The sequence below is a fragment of the Calidris pugnax genome, unplaced genomic scaffold, assembly GCF_001431845.1.
Source record: "Calidris pugnax isolate Ruff unplaced genomic scaffold, ASM143184v1 scaffold18, whole genome shotgun sequence".
Lineage (NCBI taxonomy): Eukaryota > Metazoa > Chordata > Aves > Charadriiformes > Scolopacidae > Calidris > Calidris pugnax.
This window is the reverse complement of record NW_015090812.1, coordinates 19215228-19236188: the sequence shown is the minus strand read 5'-3', so window position 1 is coordinate 19236188 and position 20961 is coordinate 19215228. Positions and strand designations below refer to the sequence as shown.

At 38.6% G+C, this 20961-nt stretch overlaps 1 protein-coding gene and 1 long non-coding RNA gene across 2 annotated transcripts in view; one reads left to right on the top strand and one right to left on the bottom strand.

Moving 5' to 3' along the window:
• Positions 1–20961, bottom strand: part of PALMD (palmdelphin) — a 56155-nt gene that overhangs the window by 19355 nt on the left and 15839 nt on the right. The window contains exons 2-3 of the mRNA XM_014939162.1: positions 7415–7460; positions 1921–2001 (exon numbers count right to left, since the gene is read on the bottom strand). Of these exons, the coding sequence (XP_014794648.1) occupies positions 1921–2001; positions 7415–7460 (127 nt within the window). The remainder of the gene's footprint in view (positions 1–1920; positions 2002–7414; positions 7461–20961) is intronic.
• Positions 1–20961, top strand: part of LOC106886345 — a 34503-nt gene that overhangs the window by 12646 nt on the left and 896 nt on the right. The window contains exons 7-8 of the long non-coding RNA XR_001411636.1: positions 1546–1591; positions 10863–11079. This is a non-coding gene — a long non-coding RNA (uncharacterized LOC106886345). The remainder of the gene's footprint in view (positions 1–1545; positions 1592–10862; positions 11080–20961) is intronic.

Genomic DNA, 20961 nt, shown 5'->3' with positions numbered 1-20961 from the left:
GTATAAATGAGTGAAATCAAACTGACTCGCTAGGGAAATGAGCCCTCAATAAAATTTACCGAAGTGCCAAAGCATTTTAGAAGTCTAAAACTGATTTAAAGCAATTTCTGCACTAGATTCTTGTGTTGTTTGATTCCATTGAAATACCTGAATTAGTCTGAAGCAAAAAGGTTCATTAAAGGACAAGGCTTCTAGGGCAGAGGATGTTCATATAGTAATGCTGCATTTGGTATCAGGTCCTTGTCTCAGTACTCAGCTGGAAAAAGAAGTCTATTTTGCACACTCCAAATAGCTAATGATATGTATCTGTTTGTACACCATATGTATATATTTAAATGTATGTTTGATCCCTTCTTGCCAAGTGAATAATTTCTTCCATAGATCCTAGATTTGTCTCACATGCAATATGACTGATATTAATTTAAAAACTTTGCTGTATGATTTTTCACAGAACAGGCAAACAAGTGACATCTGCTGTCCTCTTTGAAAGGAAGAGCATTTCAGTAATATTTTTCCAGGAGTGTTTTAGCTTATGTAAGATTCCATAGAACATCTCCAGAACAAGTGCGAGGTGGCTTTTTGTTTTCATAGCTTTTTAATTCTGTTGTACCTATTAATGTTAGCTGAAGGCATGTACTGGATCTGTAGGGAACCTGCCCTAGGACTCTGCACACAGCAGTAGTGAGGATTAGCGGGCTGTCTAGGACAGATCAGTTTATCCTTCTTAAAAGAAGGGCAAAAGAGTCATTCTGAATTTATAGGCATGGAAACTTGAAACATAAATTGCAGTACTCCATGTAACCGTGTACTAAGAGGAAGACAGTCACATGTTTGCTGCTCATTAGCTACAGGACTTGGAAAAGATATTCCCCTCTATTTTAGGCAAGACATTACACAATTGGTCAAGCCCATCCTTATGGTCACTGCCTTCCGATGAAACTTAAGCATGAGTGAGTTTTGTGTTGGTTTGCCAGGCCTGGTGAACTGGTTTATCATAACTTTTTGGTTATGATAACACAAAAGAGGGTGGATAAAACCCAGGATCAGGTGTCTGTTTTGAAGAGGAGTCTGTTTTAAATATGCTTCTCCCCCATTTGCTCAAGGAGACAAACCATGCTCCTGGTATTGCATTTAACATATCTTTCTGAAACTGTTTATCCACTGACATAATTAAAAGGGTATATAAAATAGCAAGTCTTGCGTATTTCTAGAAGCATAGTCTCATCTCCCTAAATGACATGCCTATTGAAATTTGACATCCCATGTAAAGAACGGTGGTGTTGGGTAGAAACAGATGCAATTTCAAGTGTCTTCAGAATTGGATATTTTGGTTCCTTTGTAATTTGGACTTTGTAATCCTGAATTTACCAGGACACTTTTCAGGACAATATTTGCGTCATTTACGTGGTTTTAGTTAGTTTGGTTGATTCTTTTAATATACAAAGAAATAGCATTATTTTACCAAAGAGTCATTAAACAAGCTGACAAAAGGCTATAGCTAAATAAAAATCAGCTCTTTTTTTTTTTTTTTTTTTTTTCCCCCAGAAGAAAGTGCAATAAGACCTCATGATTGTGCTGCACCCTGTACCAAGTGAGTCTGCTGTAGTGGAATTAAGGACTGAACACACCCAGTCTGAAATGTGAGGCTTAATTTTCAGCTGTGAGTTATTCCTGGTTATGATCTCATTTTATGCCATGAAAGTGATCAAATAACATTAGCTCTTGAGTGTAATTTTTTTCAAAGGGTGATGCTTATTAAAGTTAAATGGATTCCTGGCAAGACTCCAAAAAGCAGTGAAAATTTGACAGTAAAAGCATGACTTAAATGCGTGAAGATTTGCATTCCAAAATCCAAAACCTTTATTCATGCAGAATGACTTGAGGCTATCCTTAGTTACATAAATCCAACACTTTACTTACCTTTAAATGTTGGTGCTTCATTTTTTCCTCTTCCACTTTTAGACGTTTCTGTGTAATTTCTTCTTGCAGTTTTCTTTTGTCCTACAAATTAAGAGAACAATAAAATACTTTTTAGAGAAATTACCTGTTGCTAAAAAAAATTAAGTGCTGTTCAGTAGGGTAAAATCAATCCATGCAAATAAAGCCTTATTTTAAAGCCTATATGGCACTCAGACAGTGCATAATTCTTAGCAGCGACAGCTCCTGTGTCCTATGCAGGTATGGTTTCCATTACTCTTTCTCTGAAGTACGTTTAAACATGTTAATGGCCACAATGCAGGGATGATCCACACTAGAAGTTATTTACTGTTGGGAAGGGTGGGGGAAGAAAACAGGAAGAAATAACATTTGAGCACAATTGTACATGCAAAATGAGGTTAGAAATGGGCCCTGACCAAAATTCCTAAGGCAGCCCACACATCATTTAGGAGAGGAAAGAGTCTGCGTGGTCCACAGTGTGCAGCTGCACAACTTCACTAAATGAAACGGGGTGTTGGGGGAATCCAGCTTATGGATCTTGTGGCTAACAGCTGAAATAGACAGCAATAAACAATGACTTAGAAATTTATTTCATTGTTGACTAGTGATACAGAGAAATGTAGTATGCTTCATGTATGTTGTTGTTACCTCACAATTAAAAAAAAAAAAGATTTTTTTTCTGTGCAAAGGCATTTTTCATGGCTGCTGGACTTTAGAAGGAAAAACCTCAAGTAGTTCTGATCTATCATAGTGCCACCTTTATCCTTTTTCCTACAGATTACAGAAAAACAGAGCTGGGTGAAGTGTCTCTGAATGCTGGCAACACTCGAGCCTCTTGTGTATTTGGATAGCTGCTGTCATATGGAATATCCTTGTGGCTTCTCTCTCTGAGGCCAAACACTGATTTAGTACTTTGTGTCCTCAGCAGCCAGTGGGAAAGAAATCATGCCAAAGGAAACGAACTTTTACAAGCTGTATTAATAGGCTATTCTCTCGGTCAGCCTTAATGCTATAAAATCCTGTTATTGGACATGGCAACTTTTGCACTTGTTCCTTGGTACGTTTTAGGAAAGTAAATTGTATCACCTGTTGTCCTGTGCAGAAATGTTTGCTGACTGGTGGCTAATCCCCCTTTCCTTTCGATTGGAACACATTACTAATAGGTTTGGTGTTGGTTTTTTTTTGAACAGAGTCTGTTTTCAAACAAGTATGGTTTAGGAAGGAGTTAAGTTCTTTACAAACATAGGAAGAGACTTGCCCTTTCAGCCCACCTGAGGAACCAGCTGTGCATGAGGAGTGTAGAAAGTCGGTAAGGAAGTGCTGGGTGTAAGGCTAGGAGTTCTCTGCTGTTTCCCTGGAATCTGGGATTGGGAAACAGGGTGAGCCATAGTGTACTTGGCTGAATCATTTCACTGTTACTGGAAATTGGACATTAGTGGCTGGGCTACAGGCTATAGGGATGCTTTGTTGAAAGATGGGAAGTAGAAGAAACCACCTCGTCTTGTGGAGACTGAGGGCAGGACTACGGGCTGTGGCCAAGCACAACTGAGGGGGTTTGGTAGGTGAATGAGAGTCAGTGATCTCTCTTGCAGTCTGTGAAGTGCAGTAGCCTTCTGTAGACACCATCTGTACTTCACAATTTTTTCTTGATAGTGTTAGTCTATCTTTTTAATATACCAAACAGAGCAGGTAGGAATCTTGCCTCAAGATACGTGCTACCTTCATCTCTGTAGTGGTTTTGATTTTGCCAATGCTCTTTATATTAAAGTTAACAAAACTGCTGATTTAGGAGCACTACAACGGGTATTTTTTCTGCAGTGTCCCTTCTAAGAGATTTTATCCAAGAGCTGCTATGGTGGATTTTACTCAGCCAATCCTGATTTTTGAGGGTTTCTGACCCTCACACCTTTCCTTAATTAGGAAATGTTCCCGATTTCATTATATAAATGGCCTTTGAATAACCCATTGTTAGATGAGCAAAGTGAGACAAAAGCTTGTGTTTACAGATTGTTACAATTCTTAAGAAAACTGCTTTTTTTCTTTACTGAAGTTCTGGATAAGTTCTTTGTCAGAGAATGAACTTCTATTTGGTTTATACTATTGAAAATATTCTAAGTAAATTTTAATATTGTTTTTATACCAATGGAGATCTGTACTAAGAGTTTGGCCACTCTGAAATGAGAAGTGGTAAACAAAAGTACTGTGCAGAAAGAAATTGGAGTGAAAAGGTACAAATAACCGCATTTTAAATTAACTCTGTAATAAGGAACCTATTCAGGAATGAAACTTCTGCCTGTTTCTCTTGTAAGAGGTCTATGTTTCTTTTGCATCCCATATTTTTTCTCTTAAAGTTTTCTACTTGCATCCTTTGGTGTCCCAGCATGTTTTAATTTCACTGCTTGGTAGCAAACATCTATTATACAATTATCCAGATTACAAAGGTTGAAATAGATTGCCTTTTATATATCTAGTCAAATAAAGCTGAAGGTCTAATGCCAGAAGCTAATTTCAAGGAAAGTGTAGGAGGAACCTTTTTGAACCTTGTGTTTACAGAATACTTTTTAAAACCTGTTAGGAGTCTTCCTACAGTGATTTCTGCTATGCTGGGTCTGCAGATCATGTCTTGCTGTACAAAGCTTTGACTATACGTGTAATGGAATGAATGTTTATTCCTAGATAGCTAAGATCCATGGTTCTACTAAACTTCATACTCTGCCCCTGTTGGTAATCAGGGTGCTGGCAGAAGTCCTCTGATCCTCTCTTACTATGATCTTGTTAATGTAGGCAAGATTTGCTTTTTATGAAAGAGCACCTGAGAATCATAGAATCACGTTCATCGCTTTCTCCCTGTTGTGCATCAATGCAAGGTGAGACTTGAGCCTTGGTCCTAATTTTCACTCCTACTGAAACATGTTGACATCTTTCCTGACGTTTGGGCATAGAAAAGAGTTGTGTTCTAAATTAGATCTATCTGAAAGGAAGTGAAACACATCTACAGAGCAGTGTCTTGCTAAGTAGCTTGTGTGCCAAGTTCGTTAGTTTATGACAATGTTCCATAGTGGTGCCAATGTTGATCTGCTTGGTGCCATGGCAGGTGGCATGTACTGTCAAGGCCAATGGAGCAGCTAATGTTTTAGCTGATTTATTTTTGTTTTCATATAATTTGAGAGGTAATGCTTGGTTATTGAGGGGTCTTACAAAGAGGTATGGACACTTCAGTCTGATAGCATGAAACTGCAGAAATATTATAATTCAAAGCTTCTTTCACTTCAGTTTTCTCGTAGAACAGAGGATTTGATGAGGAAGGATTAAGCCCAAGGTTTCTCTTTGACTGTTTTGTCTCAAAATGTTTGCCACAACAAACACTAAAGCTTTTGTATTTTAAAATATGACAGCCTAACAAAATAGATGCATTTCATTTTTCACTTGTTAGATTCTATATACACCAGCAGCAGGTGGAAGCTACGTAACAGAGAAAAGCAGTTACCTCTCAGAGCCATGGGAGCATCAAAACCTTAAAATAATAATAGGGTTTTCCTTTTTTCTTTACTCCATAAAGAAGATACTAAAAAGAATTTGAAAGCCCCTAGTGGCTCTCTGAGAGCAAGTACTGTAAATGAGCCAGGCATTTAACAACAGAAACCAATCGGGTTTTAGTGCAAATGTAGTTCTTTACTGCTCTGAGCAACCCTTGCCATCCTCTGTTAGATTCTTTGCAACATACATTTTGTAGGTAGCACTTGGAATTTCCCACGTTATGTTGCTTGGGGCAAACCTTCCCAAAGCCACTGAGTAGCAACTTGAAGTTGTAATAGTAACGTATTGTTTTCTTAGACAGCTCACATTGCAGATTCTTAAACCTGATGATAACGTCATCTTATTTAGGCTCCTTCATTTCTGCAGTGCATTATAACAAATGAACTGAGTGTTTCAATTAAATGCTCTCAATTGATGAAAGCGATGAAAGTAGAGAGCAAATAGTTCCTTTATGCAGCAAGGGTAGTAAATGAAATCATGGCCAGAGCCCAGATACGATTTCCCACTTCCTGTAATGCAAGACACTGGAAGCTGTCACAGGTCCTTAAAAAAATATCTCTCCAGTGTTTGTCTGGAGGCAAAGGCACAGCCAGGGACGCTAACCCTGGTGCGTTCACAGGAGTCCTCCCCAGGCGAGCTGCTGCCCGGCTCCTGCCAGTACCAGGAAGTGTGGAACATCACAAGGCCTGGCCTTCCCTGGAGCACCCAAACGTTTCTTATCTTTGGAGCCCATACACCAGAGACAAAGTCCGGGTTATGCGCCTGGTTCAAACACCATTACAGTTAAACACACAACTGTACTCTAAACCCTCTAAAACACTTCAAATTACCTTATTGTGGGCTTGATCATGTTTCAAGTAAATATGATAGATGAGCTGGTTGGCTTTTATCAAGTGTCATAATTAAGACCCAGCCAAATTAAAAACCAACCTGTTCAACTCCCATATATTTTCAGTAATGCCTTGTCATATTTATTTTGGTCCTAATAAGGTATTTTTTATCGCTGCTCACCATTTATTCAGTCAGTAGTGTTTGTTTCTCAACTAATCTATCATGCGAAGTGTGAAAATTACCTTCATTCCCATTATTTGTTTTTAAAGATTGCCTGTGATAGTGAGTGATCCTTCTGCAGTTTTTCTTTCATCCCAAAGGGACAAATTTTGTTTCAGTTTAATTCTTTTGTGACTGAATAGGTTTCAGTAGAGATTAAATCAGAGGAGAATCTGGATTCAGCCTTTTTTGTTACATCAGGTTATATTCCTTTAAAAAATAACTCAGTAGTTCCTTTAAAACACAATAAATATTTTGATTCAGATTTCTCTTTAGAAGAGAAACTGAAAATGCTTTCTAATGTCTTCAGCATAAACTTCACTGAGCCCTTTTTTTTTTTTTTTTTTTTCTGAAAACAGACAGGTAGGAATTTGCTTAATCCAAGCTTGTCCTTTTTCACTTTTCAGGCAGCAGTACTTATGCTAGATCATCAATAATTCAGAAATTGTATTTAATTCCACAGTGCAAAACCAAAAATCTTTTATCTCTCAGTTTTGTTGTGAAATGGGCAAATTGATTTGTTCTGGAATTCTCTAGCTGCCTTTTGACCTGCTGTCCTTCAGGCAAACATTCAGCTGCGATAATAGTAATATGTATTTTAGACCGTCCAGTAGTGATTTGCACACATACTTTCACTGCTTTGAATTTAATTTGCAAGTGAAATACCACCCATAATAAAGTCAGCACAGGCAACTTTGCCGTCTTAAAGCAGTAGCTTATAAACCAGAATTTAAAAGTAACAATTTCAAGCAGACATAAGTCTGTTTGTCCTGGGATAAATCATTCTTCAGAAAACGCACAGTAGCTCATTAACACAATACTACTTCTAAGTCTTTTTCATATATATATATATATATTTTAATAGCAAGTTGTAACTATAAGCACTTACTGTTATGGCCTGCAATCTTTCTTTCAGCAATTCGGCTTCCTCCATTCTAGAAATCAAAAACAGACAAGTAGTGAAGGAAAACAGAATGAGACCATAAGCAAAAAGCCTCCTCGTGGGGCTGCAAAAAAAGCTGAGGTGATTTGATCCAATTCCAGAGCAGAGAGAAGGCAGAATTTTTGACTTGTCAGGAGAGTCCCCGAACAGATGAGCAGCTCAGTCCAGACAGACACATGTAATGAGGGTGTGTAGAAGAGGCAGACGTGGAGGGTGCTGGCATGAGTTGACTGACAAGTTGGAACAGTGGAGCACAAGCCCTTTTCCTTCAGAAGCTGCCAACTCTTTGTTTTAATGCGCTCAGTTAGCATGCCATTGCTTCTTTAACTGTTAAATGCCCAAAACAAAATCTTCCAGGACTGGTAGAAGTAAACTTTTAGTATGTTCCTATTTCTCTTTCTTCCCTCTGTGCATGCTCCTGGTGATAAACAGATATTTTAAACTTATTAAATATTCCTATTTCTTATGAAACTTATTTCACCTGTGTGTTTTAACCTGTTGTAATACAGCAATGTAGATGGCACGGGCTTTTTTGAGATGGCAGTTTTAATTTAGTTTCTTAGATGAGCTCTTTAGAGAAGCTGTACTCGTAGCTGGAAGAATCTTTTAGAGCTGCCAACCTAAAGTAAGATAAACTGCACCGATGGGGTCTGTCACTGACTGCAAGTGTTAATCTGTGCAATTACTGGTCAGCTATCTAGGACTCAGGGGAAGCTTTGTCTAAGTAAGGATTTCAGGATCATCATTTCAGTGTTACCAAGATGAGTCTAAAATGTCAGTGGCTCTCACGCTGGATTTCCATTCAGCTGACTTGAAGGGTTTTTTGCTGTGAACTTCTGCTGAAAACAGCATTATGCTCCTTAAGGGATGGCGTACATTTTGACCTTTCCAATTATGTGAGTGGGAGTCAGCCTTCCAAAATCAATCTAGGAAACTTGCAAAACAAGTGGAACTGCCTTTTGTAAAATCCAGTTGTGGAAAAAAATTCTAAGCAAGATAAAGCTGAATTCAAACAACATATAGATGCAATGTGAGTCTAGAATCCCTTTGTTATTCTCTGTATCATGTAACTTGAGCCTTTGTGAGGACGCCGACAGGACAGTCAGTCAGCATGTATAGGTTTTTTCCTGCTAATTCATTTAGATGAGTAAACTCAGCAGGATTTGGTGAGGGGTTTTACTTTACATGTCAGTAAAGTGACCTGAATCTTGGTGGCAAATCAGGCTCCTTACTCACAAAGATGTTACAGAATTGAATACCTGCTGATGAAGTTACATCCTCATAGTCCAATATAAATCAATATTTAATTTCAATTTTCACCTTTCTAGTATATCATCACTCACTCATATACCCAAGCAGCCTATCCCCCTCCACATTGGGATTAAGGATGCATTAATGTTTTGTTTACACTGTGATCCACCCTGAGGTTTTGTTCAAACTTGCAAAGACCCCATATTTTATTCTCCAGTGAAGATTTTTTTTCTTTTTAAATATTAATATATGCCTCATTTGGTCAGCACCTGAAATTAAAAAAAATTACCACATAAAAGCAAAAGTGAAGTTCAAAGGCAAGTGTACTGAGGTATATCAAGAGGCAGATTACATGGGAATTTAAACACGTTCAGTTTATGGATTTGAGAATAAGCTCAACCACCCCACTGAATTAAACATATTCTTGCTGCAGAAGCCAATACAGAGACAGTCTTTCTGTTTAAGCTTTCATAAGTTAGTATAGGTTGCCTTATTATATTTTGAAAAAATCCTCAAACTTATTTCATCTTTTCTTCTGTGAAGTTCATCTTAAGTGTGTATGCGGACTTCAAAACGTTTAAGAATATTTAAAACAGAAAATTATTACATCGGAAATAAGATCTGTTTTGGGCCAGAATCTGTACTCTGATATAAATAGGACTCCATTCTCAATGTGTGGAGGAATAACATCAGTATTTCAAGTTCAAATTGGAATCAGTGGGATTACATTGCTTTGAAATTTTATGATCCAAAATATCTTCCTAAATTTATGCTTCAAAATTATTTCAATGCTTTAAAAAACCTTACTTGTGGATTATATATATTTACAGACCAGAAGAGTATTTAACTTCTCTTTCCCTAAACTCCCAGATTTTGAAGTAACCTGAAGCCAGCTTCTAAAAATGTTGCTTCCCTTTTTAAGGGACCATTATTAAGAAAGTATTTAAAGTCCACTTTAAACATTTTAAATTGTTTAAATCATATATATCCTCTTGCTAGGCAGGATTTGTTGTTCAGTCAATAGGTTGTTTTCCAGTTATCTTAATCCTATTCTAAATGGGATTTATGTGCAAGAGAAGAAATGGACCAGCTGTCATTTTGTCTGCCCCTTAAGCCTGCTTCACCAATAGGAGTATCCCTGGTGTTAGAAGTTAGATCAGTGAATCTGAACAGCTGCGTTTTCAGTCCACAGGACTCTTGGAACAAGGTTTTTCAGAACTTGCCTGCCAAAAATATATCCAGAGTAAACTATCTACCTATTCTGCAAGTTTAAGCAAAAAAAGACCAAAAAAAAAAAAACACCCGAAAAGAAACAAAAGATAACTTTTGGAAGAATAATGTGTTAGCCTGTGTTTCTGTAACTTGCAGCTGTGTGTTTTAATTTTGGTAGAACAGATTCTCTGAGTTACGCAGAAACTGCTTGTTGTATCACATGATGAGTCATAAAGGTTGGATTTTTTGGCTTTACTTCTTGCATTGTTCATTTCCATTTTGCACTGGGTAGTGATGAGAATCTAAAGCACAAGGTGAAACAGTTGCATTATGAAGTCTTAAAGAAAGATGGGTGGGGACTTAGAAGACTGCAATATCCTGAACCAAAATCTAGATGTAGATGACCATGGAAGCACCTTCACAGCTGGAAATGCAAGTTCCGTTGTCCATTTCTGGAGCAAAGTCCGAGTACTGACCTAAAGAAATCCTGTTGCTTCAGAACTTTAGCGACTGTCCCTGGCCACACTCTACAAACAAAACTGTCCTCAGTTCTACTCTAACTCATTGCACTGGGATTTCTATTGAAACAAATAATTAACCTAAGGTAATACATGTACAGTGAGTTATAGATTATCGTAATAGCAAACAATTGCTTCTAAGAAGAAACATCTCATTAAAGGTAAGGAGCAAGAAGCTTTCACGTTTTGAAAAAGTGAGTTTGAAGTGAATGGAGTTAACCAGATTGTGATCAGTCAAAAACACAGCCTATATTTTCTGGCAGGAGTGGCTACTGAGTTTATGGATCACCATTTTGTGCCTTAACTAGTCTGATTTTTTTGCTTCATGATAAGCTCCCTTCTGTAGCTGTGGAATGGAAATGGGAAAAGGGTGTTTCAGACTTGGTATCAAAATGAATTTTATATTCTTACAGTGGGCAAACATACTTCCACTGTGCATCTGTCTGCATGTGGCCTTGAATCTCTGACAGTAGAGGAATGGAGAGGAGAGAAATTTTACTGAAGATCCCTCACTGAAAATGTCTACTGCAGCGTCCTGTCAATTGACCCAAAGGTTTGCAGTCTGGGATACCTCAGCTGATTGAGAAACACTCTCTTTTCCAGCTAGAACCAAGAATTTGCATTTTAAAGGTAAAAAATAAGCTAATAAGAAATAGAAATGTTAAGATTTAAAATATTTTGTTTATTCCGGATGAAATACTTACAAATAAACAACTAAAGCCTTTGGGTAGTTACTCCCCAAACTTTTTTTTTTTAGAGATACTTTCTCTTTAGCTGTATGTTATTTCAAAGGTTGGTTTTGAAGGCTGTTTTCACCATTAGTCTGTAAAGTGCTTCCAGCTGTTTCAGTCAACAGTACATTAATGTTGTACAATAAGCAGCAAATAGCTTCTGTCTAGGATACATCCAGCTAAAGAACTCTTCCAGGCGTCATCATGGTGCTACTTTTTTGTCTAAAAAGCTTAAAATGGTTACACTTCTCAGTGATGGAAAACTCAACCTTCATCAAATAAAAGACTTGAAGGCCAGGGAAAGAACATTAGCCACAAGCAGCACCTATCAAATCAAATTTGTTTTACTTTAATGTAATTTCTTTCATATTATAAATAACATATTTTTATGTATCCATCAAGTCATAAATTCCAAGCTGAACTGGAAGGTGTTTAATGAAAAATGTCTCTTAATAACAGGGAAAAAACTTTAAAGTGAGGATAACCTAGAGAGATGAAATTCAAAACTATCCCCAGAATATAATTTTATATATATATGAATATGTGTAAATATGCATCTATATATTACATATATAAAATAATTATTATTTATTAGTAAAGATATTATGTATCATTATGGGTATTCGTATATGCTTAAATATCACATCTCGGGGTACATATAAGTACCAGACTAGTTGTGTGTTGCATGTCTGTGGGAGACTTTCTCATTGCTTGTTTTCTTTCTGTGGCTTATACATCTATAGCTTGCTAACCTTTCGGTTTCTGTTGGTCACTAAATCTTTAATGACCTGTTTAGCATGTGGTATTGCCTGAACCTTATCAAGTGAATAAAATTTAAGGTTATAGAATCACAGGGGTTGGAAGGGACCTTTGGACATCATCTAGTCCAACCCCCCTGCTAAAGTAGGTTTACCTAGAGCAGGTTGGACAGGAACTCGTCCAGGTGGGTTTTGAGTATCTCCAGAGAGAGAGATTCCATAGAGCAGCCTGTTCCAGTGCTCTGTCACCCTCAAAGTAATGAAGTTTTTCCTCATGTTCAGATGGAACTTTATGCGTTCCAGTTTGTGTATATTGCCCTTTGTCTTGTTGCTGGGCACCACTGAAAAGAGTCTGGCCCCATCCTCTTGACACCCACTCTTTAGATATTGATAAGCATTGATAAGATCCCCTCTCAGTCTTCTCCTCTCTGGGCTAAACAGACCTAGGTCACTCAGCCTTTCCCAATAAGTGAGAAGCTCTTGTTCCCTGATCATCTTTGTAGCCTTCTGCTGGATTCTCTCCAGTAGTTCTTTACTGTTCTTGAACCAGGGAGTCCAGAACTGGACGCAGTACTCCAGATGTGGCCTCACCAGGGCCACTTGACCTGCTAGCCAGGCTTTTTTTAATGCAGCCAAGGATACTATTGGCCACCTTGGCCATAAGGGCACATTGCTGGCTCATGGTCAGCTTGGGACCTGGGAGATACTCTCCAGCAGGTCAGCTCCTAACCTGTACTGATGTATGGGATTATTCCTCCCCGGGTGCAGGCCCCTACACATACCCTTGTTGAACTTCATTAGATTCCTCTCCTTGCAACTCTCCAGCCTGTCCAAGTCCCACTGAATGGCAGCACAGCCTTCTGGTGTGTCAGCCACTCCTCCCAGTTCTGTATCATCAGCAAACTTGCTGAGGGTACCCTCTCACTCAGGTTGTTGAAGAATATGTTGAACAAGATTGGACCCAGTACTATCCCCTGGGGAGCACCACTAGTTACAGCCCTCGAACTGGACTCTGCGCCACTGATCACAACCCTTTGAGCTCTGCCACTCAGCTGATTCTCAATCCACCTCACTGTCCACTCACCTAACTAGTTCCTAAGCCTACCTGTGAGGGTGTTATGGGAGGCAGTGTCAAAAGCTTTGCTGAAGTTGAGGTAAACAACATCCACTGCTCTCCACTGCTTTCTTTTATGCTTTGGTCGGAGTCCAGATTATATTAGCCAATATGCTTAAAGATGTGATAAATCAGGGGGCAGGGGGGAAGTCTCAGTTCTCTCCATCAAATTATACAATACTAGAAATTACTTTAAAATGTGTACATTTTTAGGATCTTAGAGAAGTTCATAACAGAACTTCTGTCAGCTCTCAAGAGGGATTAAAATTTTGCCTTGAAGGCCACTTTTGGACAATTAATTCCTACTAGGCAGGTCTTCTAATGTAATAAATTTCTTGGGTCCTCTTATAAAGCAAAACAATATCTGAGTGTCTCAGTTTTATACAGTTTTATGAAGCTAAAGTCTACTTTCTTTGCTTGTTTGAGTAGACTCACACCCTGAATCTCTGGGAGGAAAAGCTTTGAACTGTTCTGTTGGTACAACTCCCTTCCTGTTGCTATTCATAGCTATGAATATATTAATTCTTCAAAATCAAACTCAAGAAACAGCGGTTGGTCATTGCCTTCAATTGGTTTTAAAACATTGATTATTTTAATAACATTTGATAATAAATCTTTTTGTCAGATATCTTCCATTATTATAGAGAAGTTTCCGAGTGCAGCACAGGCTTTGCTGGGTCCCCTGGTAGGTGTGTATATTATATGCACAGTGGAGCAGGGCTATAAATGCTATTGTGCTAAATACAGATCATCTTGCCCCTATTTCCTAAAATTGTGCAGTCAACTTTATCAGAGTCTATTGATTATTTTTTAATCAGTTAAGCGTGTTTTTTGTAGCCATTTTCATGTTCCCAGACACTTGTCAATTCTTAGTCTCATATAATTTGGAAATGTTTTATGAAACTGAATGTGGGAAGTTTTCCAAAACAGCTTTAACGAACTCTGTCTCTCAATTAAAAATCACACTTCAGTGAATAGCTTAAGGGTAATTACTGTGGCGATATTAAATGTGAGATTCTTAACAGAATATGTTCAGGTGCCTAAGTAAGTGATAGGATTGTGTTTGGTTTTGTTGTTTAGTTGTTTTTTTTTTGTTTTTTTTTTTAAATGTAAACTGAAATATATAAACCCACAGAGAGTCTGAAACACTCAGGATCTGAGCTTTAACCCTGTTGTGGAATGCATTGCTTGCAACCCAGCATTTTCCAGCTGCTGCAGACACACACTGTTAAGAATAGTGCAGAGTTTTAAATCCTACCCAGCCAACTGCGTGGGGAATTTTTAGCAGGGCTCCAAGAACCAGCTTTAGTAGCTGTGTGCTTTGGTTGTGTTTCATTAAGTGAAATCAAATACCCCATACCCAGGGCCAAATCCTGAGGAAAGTAACAAACCCCACATGGGTACTGAGCTGTCCACAGTAAGGTAAACTGCATGACGTGTTCTTTTGATTCTTGTTTTTTGGTGCTCTCGGAGAACACAAAGACCAGTGGTGGTGTTTGGGCCTCAGTATGATCGCAGAGCAACATTAGGGCCTTGCAGACATATTTTTGTGAATGCTTAGTGCCAGGTCTGGTTTCTCCGAGTACAAATGTTGCTGGTGGAAGCCTTAAAAGTATAAATGATTTGGTCTAGAGGACAGAACAGAGATAGGAATTCCTTAGGAGAAAATCTTTCTTCTGGAGCTGAGGGCAGGGGTGTAGAAGGGGCGGGGACAAGACTGGAGGTGGTGAAGCCATTTGGCAAGTTCCTCTAATGACCAGCGTCTTGTTTGCAGGCTGAAGAATGGAAACTGTGTAGGTTACATCATTTGATTCCATCTCCTGAGGCATGGGCAGAGCGCTTTCCCTGCTCCCCTGGGAAGCTGCTTGACTCGCCTGTGCCTGTAGCACTGTCTGCCCTGAGCACTGGAGCTCAGGTGTTCTGCAAGATGGGATGAACCTTATCTGATAGCTCTCAGCAGAGCAAAGGAGAATTACTGCTTTCTCCACCCACGCTTCCAGCCACATTTTCCAGACGCTTTCCTTCCTCTGACTACTCTGTGAACTAATTGAATGTGCTAATCTGCCAGGAAAATAATTTTAAAAAAACACACCACCAAACCCAAAACAAAACTAAACCTCCAAATCCATGAGTGTCTGCTATGCCAGTGAGCTGAATAGGCTCAACAGGACACGAGAGGAGCAACGGCATTTGGGAGTAAGAAGGAATGGGATTCTGGCTGGGAGTTGAGCAGCAAGAGAAGATGGAGGAAATGTGACTCTTCTTGGCAGCAGTGAGTTGCTAGATGAACTCAAGCCACCTTGCAGACCTCAGGCTTACCTTACCACAGTGGTCCAGGGACAGTGAGAGACCTCATACTGACGTGTATAATAAGCATGTATGCTTAGCTATTTGTCTGAAACCTGAAACTGTTGTGAAAACATGATGACTTCAGACTCTGGCAATCCTTCCTGTGCTTCCAGATACTCAGTACCCTGTGCTGTGGGTGGGCAAAAAATATCCCACATACTATTTGTTTTGCGTAAGCCTTTCCAAGTATTAATGGAAAAAAATACGTGATAAGATTATGCAAAACTTTATTGTTAGCTGATAAGAGTATTTATGGCCGATAAGTCCTGTTGCAAATACAGGCCTATTTTCTTCAGTGAAGAAGACCTACTTTTTTGCCCAAGAGTTTGTTGTTTGGAAGCAGCGGCTGAGAAAACCTCTCAACTGTCAGTCATTTGAACTGTTAACTTCAGCTGTGCCCTGTTCGTTTGCGGTGCCGGGGAGGTCATCTGAATAACACGGGGGCTCTGGCAGAAGGGCTGCTGCCTGCTGCGTGGGGCGCGGGGCGGCGCAGCGCGAGCAGCTGAAGCTGAGTAGTCATCCGGATGCCTGCCAGAGTATGTCACCAACTTACGTTTTCCAACAGATTCAAATATTTCCCTTCTGCTTCTCATAGCACTGCATATTTACTTAACCCCTTACCTTAGAGCGGTGATTATTAACTAGGAGTAAAAAAAAGCTTAATCTTATATGGTTTATTTTTGTTGTAAGATTTGTTTTGACTGTCAAGACTTCAGACATGTTTCATAGCTAATTTTCCTACTAAAAACCTAATATTCTCTTCCTCCTTTTCACCTGAATCTGAAGTGGATCCTCTGAGTGACATTATGCTGTTCCCTTGGAATTCACTTAGGGTGAAATCACATGAGAAGTCTGAACTGATATAGTGTCTGTGCTGCTGAGAAGAGTCATCGCTTCTGTCTCTCCGTCCTGGGCATGTATTCCCACCGTTTGCCTGGCTCTCTGAGCCCCCTTGCAGAGCTGGCAGGGGACTAACCAGGGAAAGAGGTGGCTATTGCTGAGCTAGTGAGTCAAATCGTTGCCCAGAGAAGCCTGCTAAGTGCCAAAGTGTGGTAAAGGGAGAGGGCAGAGGGTAGAACTGTGGTTACTGGAAAATGCAAAGGAGGGGGAAAGAGGAGGGAGGAGCAGGAAGAACGGGGAGTGGTGGTAAACTCTTAGATAAACTAAGCTGTTGTATGTAAATTTGCCTTTACAGACTATTTGACACAATGTGGGGAAACTTTTTACTTATTTATTTATTTGTTTTTCTTCCCCCTGAAGACTGAATAGGCCTTTCAAACACTGTTGGCAGACCAGAGGTTATTATTTTATTACCATCTATGAATAGTGCAAAAAATAATCTGGCTGCAAGCTGTATGAAAGAATATTTTGGGGAACATAAAAGCTCTTTTCTTGCCATATATTCTCATCTGTGAACAAGTGCTTTACCCAGTGACATCAGGAAGGCCAAGCTAATCTGTAGCTCATGGTGTTGCTAAATTAGGTGTAATTACTGACGAGTGTCTTTGCAAATTTCTTTTCACCCTAGGAAGCAGGATCATTGGTTGGTTGGAAGATCCATTTTAGTTTTTGTATAGATTTCTCACTGTCCAAATGCACCTGGAGAGTGATGGTCCGCACAGGCTGGAGTTGGATACTATTTAATCATCTATTTTAGCAAAACATGTTTGCATTTAGCAAAACGCTGCATTTAGCCTGCAGGTGAAATGGCTTTTTGAAAAGGGTTTTGATACATAGTGTTAATCTGGAAAAGGGGCTCGGCAGGTAATTTCTTATTTGACAAAGTATTATGTATTATAGTAGCATCCTGTAAAGGGGATCTAGCCATATTGTCACACTTCTAGCCAGTGGAATTAGGAGACTTCAAGAAGCCCGTTCTTGGGGTTTGGGTTAGAAACTTAATCCACATTTCTTGCTCATAATCATCACTTGATTGGACACAGTGTTGGTGTTTGAAGGAAAATATCAAGAACACTCTAGCAGTTCTAGTTAACTGCTACCATCCTTTAACTTAGTTGGTGTCTTTTCTTGCTTATTTTGGCTAATGCAGCTCAGGATTCTAATAAAAAATTGTTGTTATCTCGTGGCTGCTCAGTGCTGGTATGACAAGTTTTATATTCTCAGTTTCTAGTGGAAAATCAGCAATGGCAGAAGAACTAAGGAATGTGTAGCACGCACAGTAATCTGTCCTTTCACTGAAGGAACACTACGTGTCGATGTCAACATCTTTGCACGTAGTCTATACTTCAAACACCAGTAAAATGTTAATGATTTATTTATTTATACATGTATATAGATATCTTATTTTTTCCTGCTGAGATTTAAGAAAGTTCTTTATGTAAATACACTCTCTCCAATTGTATGAAGTATATGCTCATGTATGTTGACATTTACACTTGATTCTCTTAGGGGACAGCCACTTACATAAATATTGCTTGGAATTTATACCGTAAGTCTCAATAACTGTCTTGCTGATTTATTGTTGAGTTGTTTAATGTTACAGCTCGGAATGTAAGATAGATCAAACAACTCCAATAATATCAGTTTGGACCTCCAGTTAGTGGAGAATGGCGCTTTTGGGGCCCAAACAATCTATCTGAAGGAAATGTTAGCTTAAACACAGCTGAGGGACCTTAGGTCTCTTTAGTCCTAAGAAGTACCCTATAGCAAGGTTGTATTATTCTGAACTTGTTCTTTTTACCAGTATGAAGTTTATTTAATGGTTGACAGCTTCATTTGGTATGTATTGCTCATATCTAGAGAACTTCATGCCTTTTAATCATATAGGCATATTCATTATATCATCTCCTAGCCCCTCATTAATTTCATAATTCTGTAAATATCTCAATTAAAAATACTGTCAGGCTGTGATTTCAGGTTCCTAATTTGAATACTGGTTGTAGCATCGATTAAATAAAATAATTGCATTTTTTAAGTGTATCCTGCCATCACCACAAATTGAACAATTTTGGCAATTAAGAAATGTCTTGAGGGTTACCGGCTCCTAACAGAGGCATAAATTGGCTTTTGTAGTAATCATTTGGCTTCAGAGAACTTCAGAAACAAGTTTGCCTTATTGGGAGAGCTGGTTGCTGGCTTTCTGAAGCTAGGTTAAAACAATTTTTTAAGACACATGCATGAATTCTCAAGAAGTGTAATACAGACCAGAAAAGGAGCAATTTCTACAAATTATGCCCACAATTTTTAGGTATGTTTAACTTAATTTGTACGTGTGTTCAGATGCTGACATTGGGACCTGTCCTGAAAAATAGGTGAAGTTGTCAGAGACTTTAAGAGCTGTGTGAATGTCCTGTGCTTCACTAATTGGGTTGTCCAGAGCTGAGCTAACACTGCCAGTTGTGTGCTACTGTATGCAAATTAGCAATTCCAACTGATGATGCAGGTACTGGAATGGGTTTGTTTAGTCGTTACTGCTCAGGGATTAAAACCAACTCTTCTTCTAAGCCCTCATTCCTTTGACTGCAGCCTTTTGTCTTAATTGCCTTATCTCTATGACCGCTTCAGCAGCATCTGAGCTGCTGGTTGGTACTTTCTCCAAGCTGGTAGTGTCTGCTTTCCAAAAAACCTTGCATGAGCCACAGCCTCTTCCACCCCCTCCTCCCACTTCTGCTAGACATTATCCTAATCCTCAGTCTTTCTCCTGTCCTATATTAATCCTATAAACCCTGAGCAAATCTGTCTACCCCTGTCAACGTTTGGTGAGGAAGGTCCCGTTCTCCAGGGTGACAGCTCTCAGTGCATGGTCTGCGCTGACAGGCTGCAGCCAAAACTGACCACAGTTTGATTCCCCCAGTTTATTTGTCGCTACCCTAAGCAGTTATGAAACCCTCAGAGCAACTTTAAGTGCTTGTGGGATATTCTGAAAATATTCCTTACACATTGGTCCCTTAGGTTGTGTTGCGTATAATGCCTGTGGTGTAGGACTGTCTTTGAGACAGTGAAATTAAATGCCAGTTTTGAAAACAATATGAATAATACAAGAAAAGATATATAGGACAGGCTTTGAAAGATCAAGAGCAAGACTGAAGCAATTAGGATTTTATTCTGGTTACACAGAGCTTTCAAAGAGAAGTGTGAATTGAAAAAACAACTTGACTCTTCATTCCTCTTGTTTCTCTTCTAGAAAATTACTTTAAACTCTCTAATTAACCTTTCATTGGAAGTACTGATTAATTTAGGATTTTCCAATTGTTATAGGTAAAAGCTATCTGTAGCACAGCCTGTCAAAAACATTTTGTGTGAAAGGCAAATATACTAGAGACTGCCACAAATCCTCCTGTGCTAAATCAATGCTTTTGGATCCACTTTCCATTCTGCTTTCCCCCCAATATGCTTTTATTTGTATGATGTGAATGAATCCTACAATCTATTATCCTAGATTAACCTCTTAGTTCTATTTTTTTTATCTAGTTTTGCCTTTAATTTACTTATTTGGCCTTTTGAGTGATTAGCCAACAAACTTTGCTCTGATTTATAAGAACACTCCTAGCTGGTGAGACAATGACTAATCTCTCTAATTTACAGTTACCACTAGTATCTAGACACCCTCCTTTTCAGACATGAAAGTGGCGTAAGAATTATTTTAACTCTTTGGGTTTATGTCTTTGATTATTCAATTGTTTTGTCATTTAATCATTCTAAATAATTGGATCCTCCTGAGAAGTGAAAAGGTTTACAAAAATTGAGGAACAAGGTGCCATCTCATTCTATGTAGATGTGGGATGATTAATAAACAGTTTGAAATGTCATGCATTATTATTAGGCTAAATTAGTAGTCTGCCTGGGTTAGCCTCAGCACTTCAGGAGTTAACAGAGTCTTTGATGGCATCTACTTCCAACTGCTTAATTACAAAACAGATTTGCCTGATCAGGCTTTTGGTTGGTTCTTTCAAACTCTGGTTTGCAAGGTTCATATCAGTAAAAAAACTTTATTATTTTCCTTTGGACTTCTGCATATTGGGAGAATTCTTCATTAGCAGCATTACATATTATTTTGCCTACATGTGGCAAACAGACCTATGCACTGGCTCTTTGCAATTCAGAAATGACAAACTCCTCCATATGTGTTTTGTAGTTCTAAGAAAGTGAATCTTTTTTTTTTTTTTTTTTTTTTTTTTTTTTTTTGGGCCTCCGAAATCTTTAGTGGGGATAATTAAGCAGCAGTTTCATCTGATAATTTCAAAAGGAGGCAAGGTTTTTTTTTTTTAGTGCTTCTTCAGACTGCAGCTTTAGGTTCTGATACTTAAGAGTTTTGAGAGAGACAGTGAATACACACAGAGACTGATGTTCATTAGTATCTTGACATCACCAACACGTTCTGAAGAAACTGCTTATCTTTTGCTTGACTTTAAAAGGTGAAGAGGGGATTAAATTTAAAAACTGTTATCCTACGTAGCTTGCCTGCCTAAGAAATGTCTGATCAATGCAGTTCAGATTTGGTTTGATATCTGTATTTTGTATTAAAGGACTGTAAAATATATATTGTATGTTTTTGTGAATACTCTTGTACAAAATACTCAAGGTTGTAGCGTATTTGAAG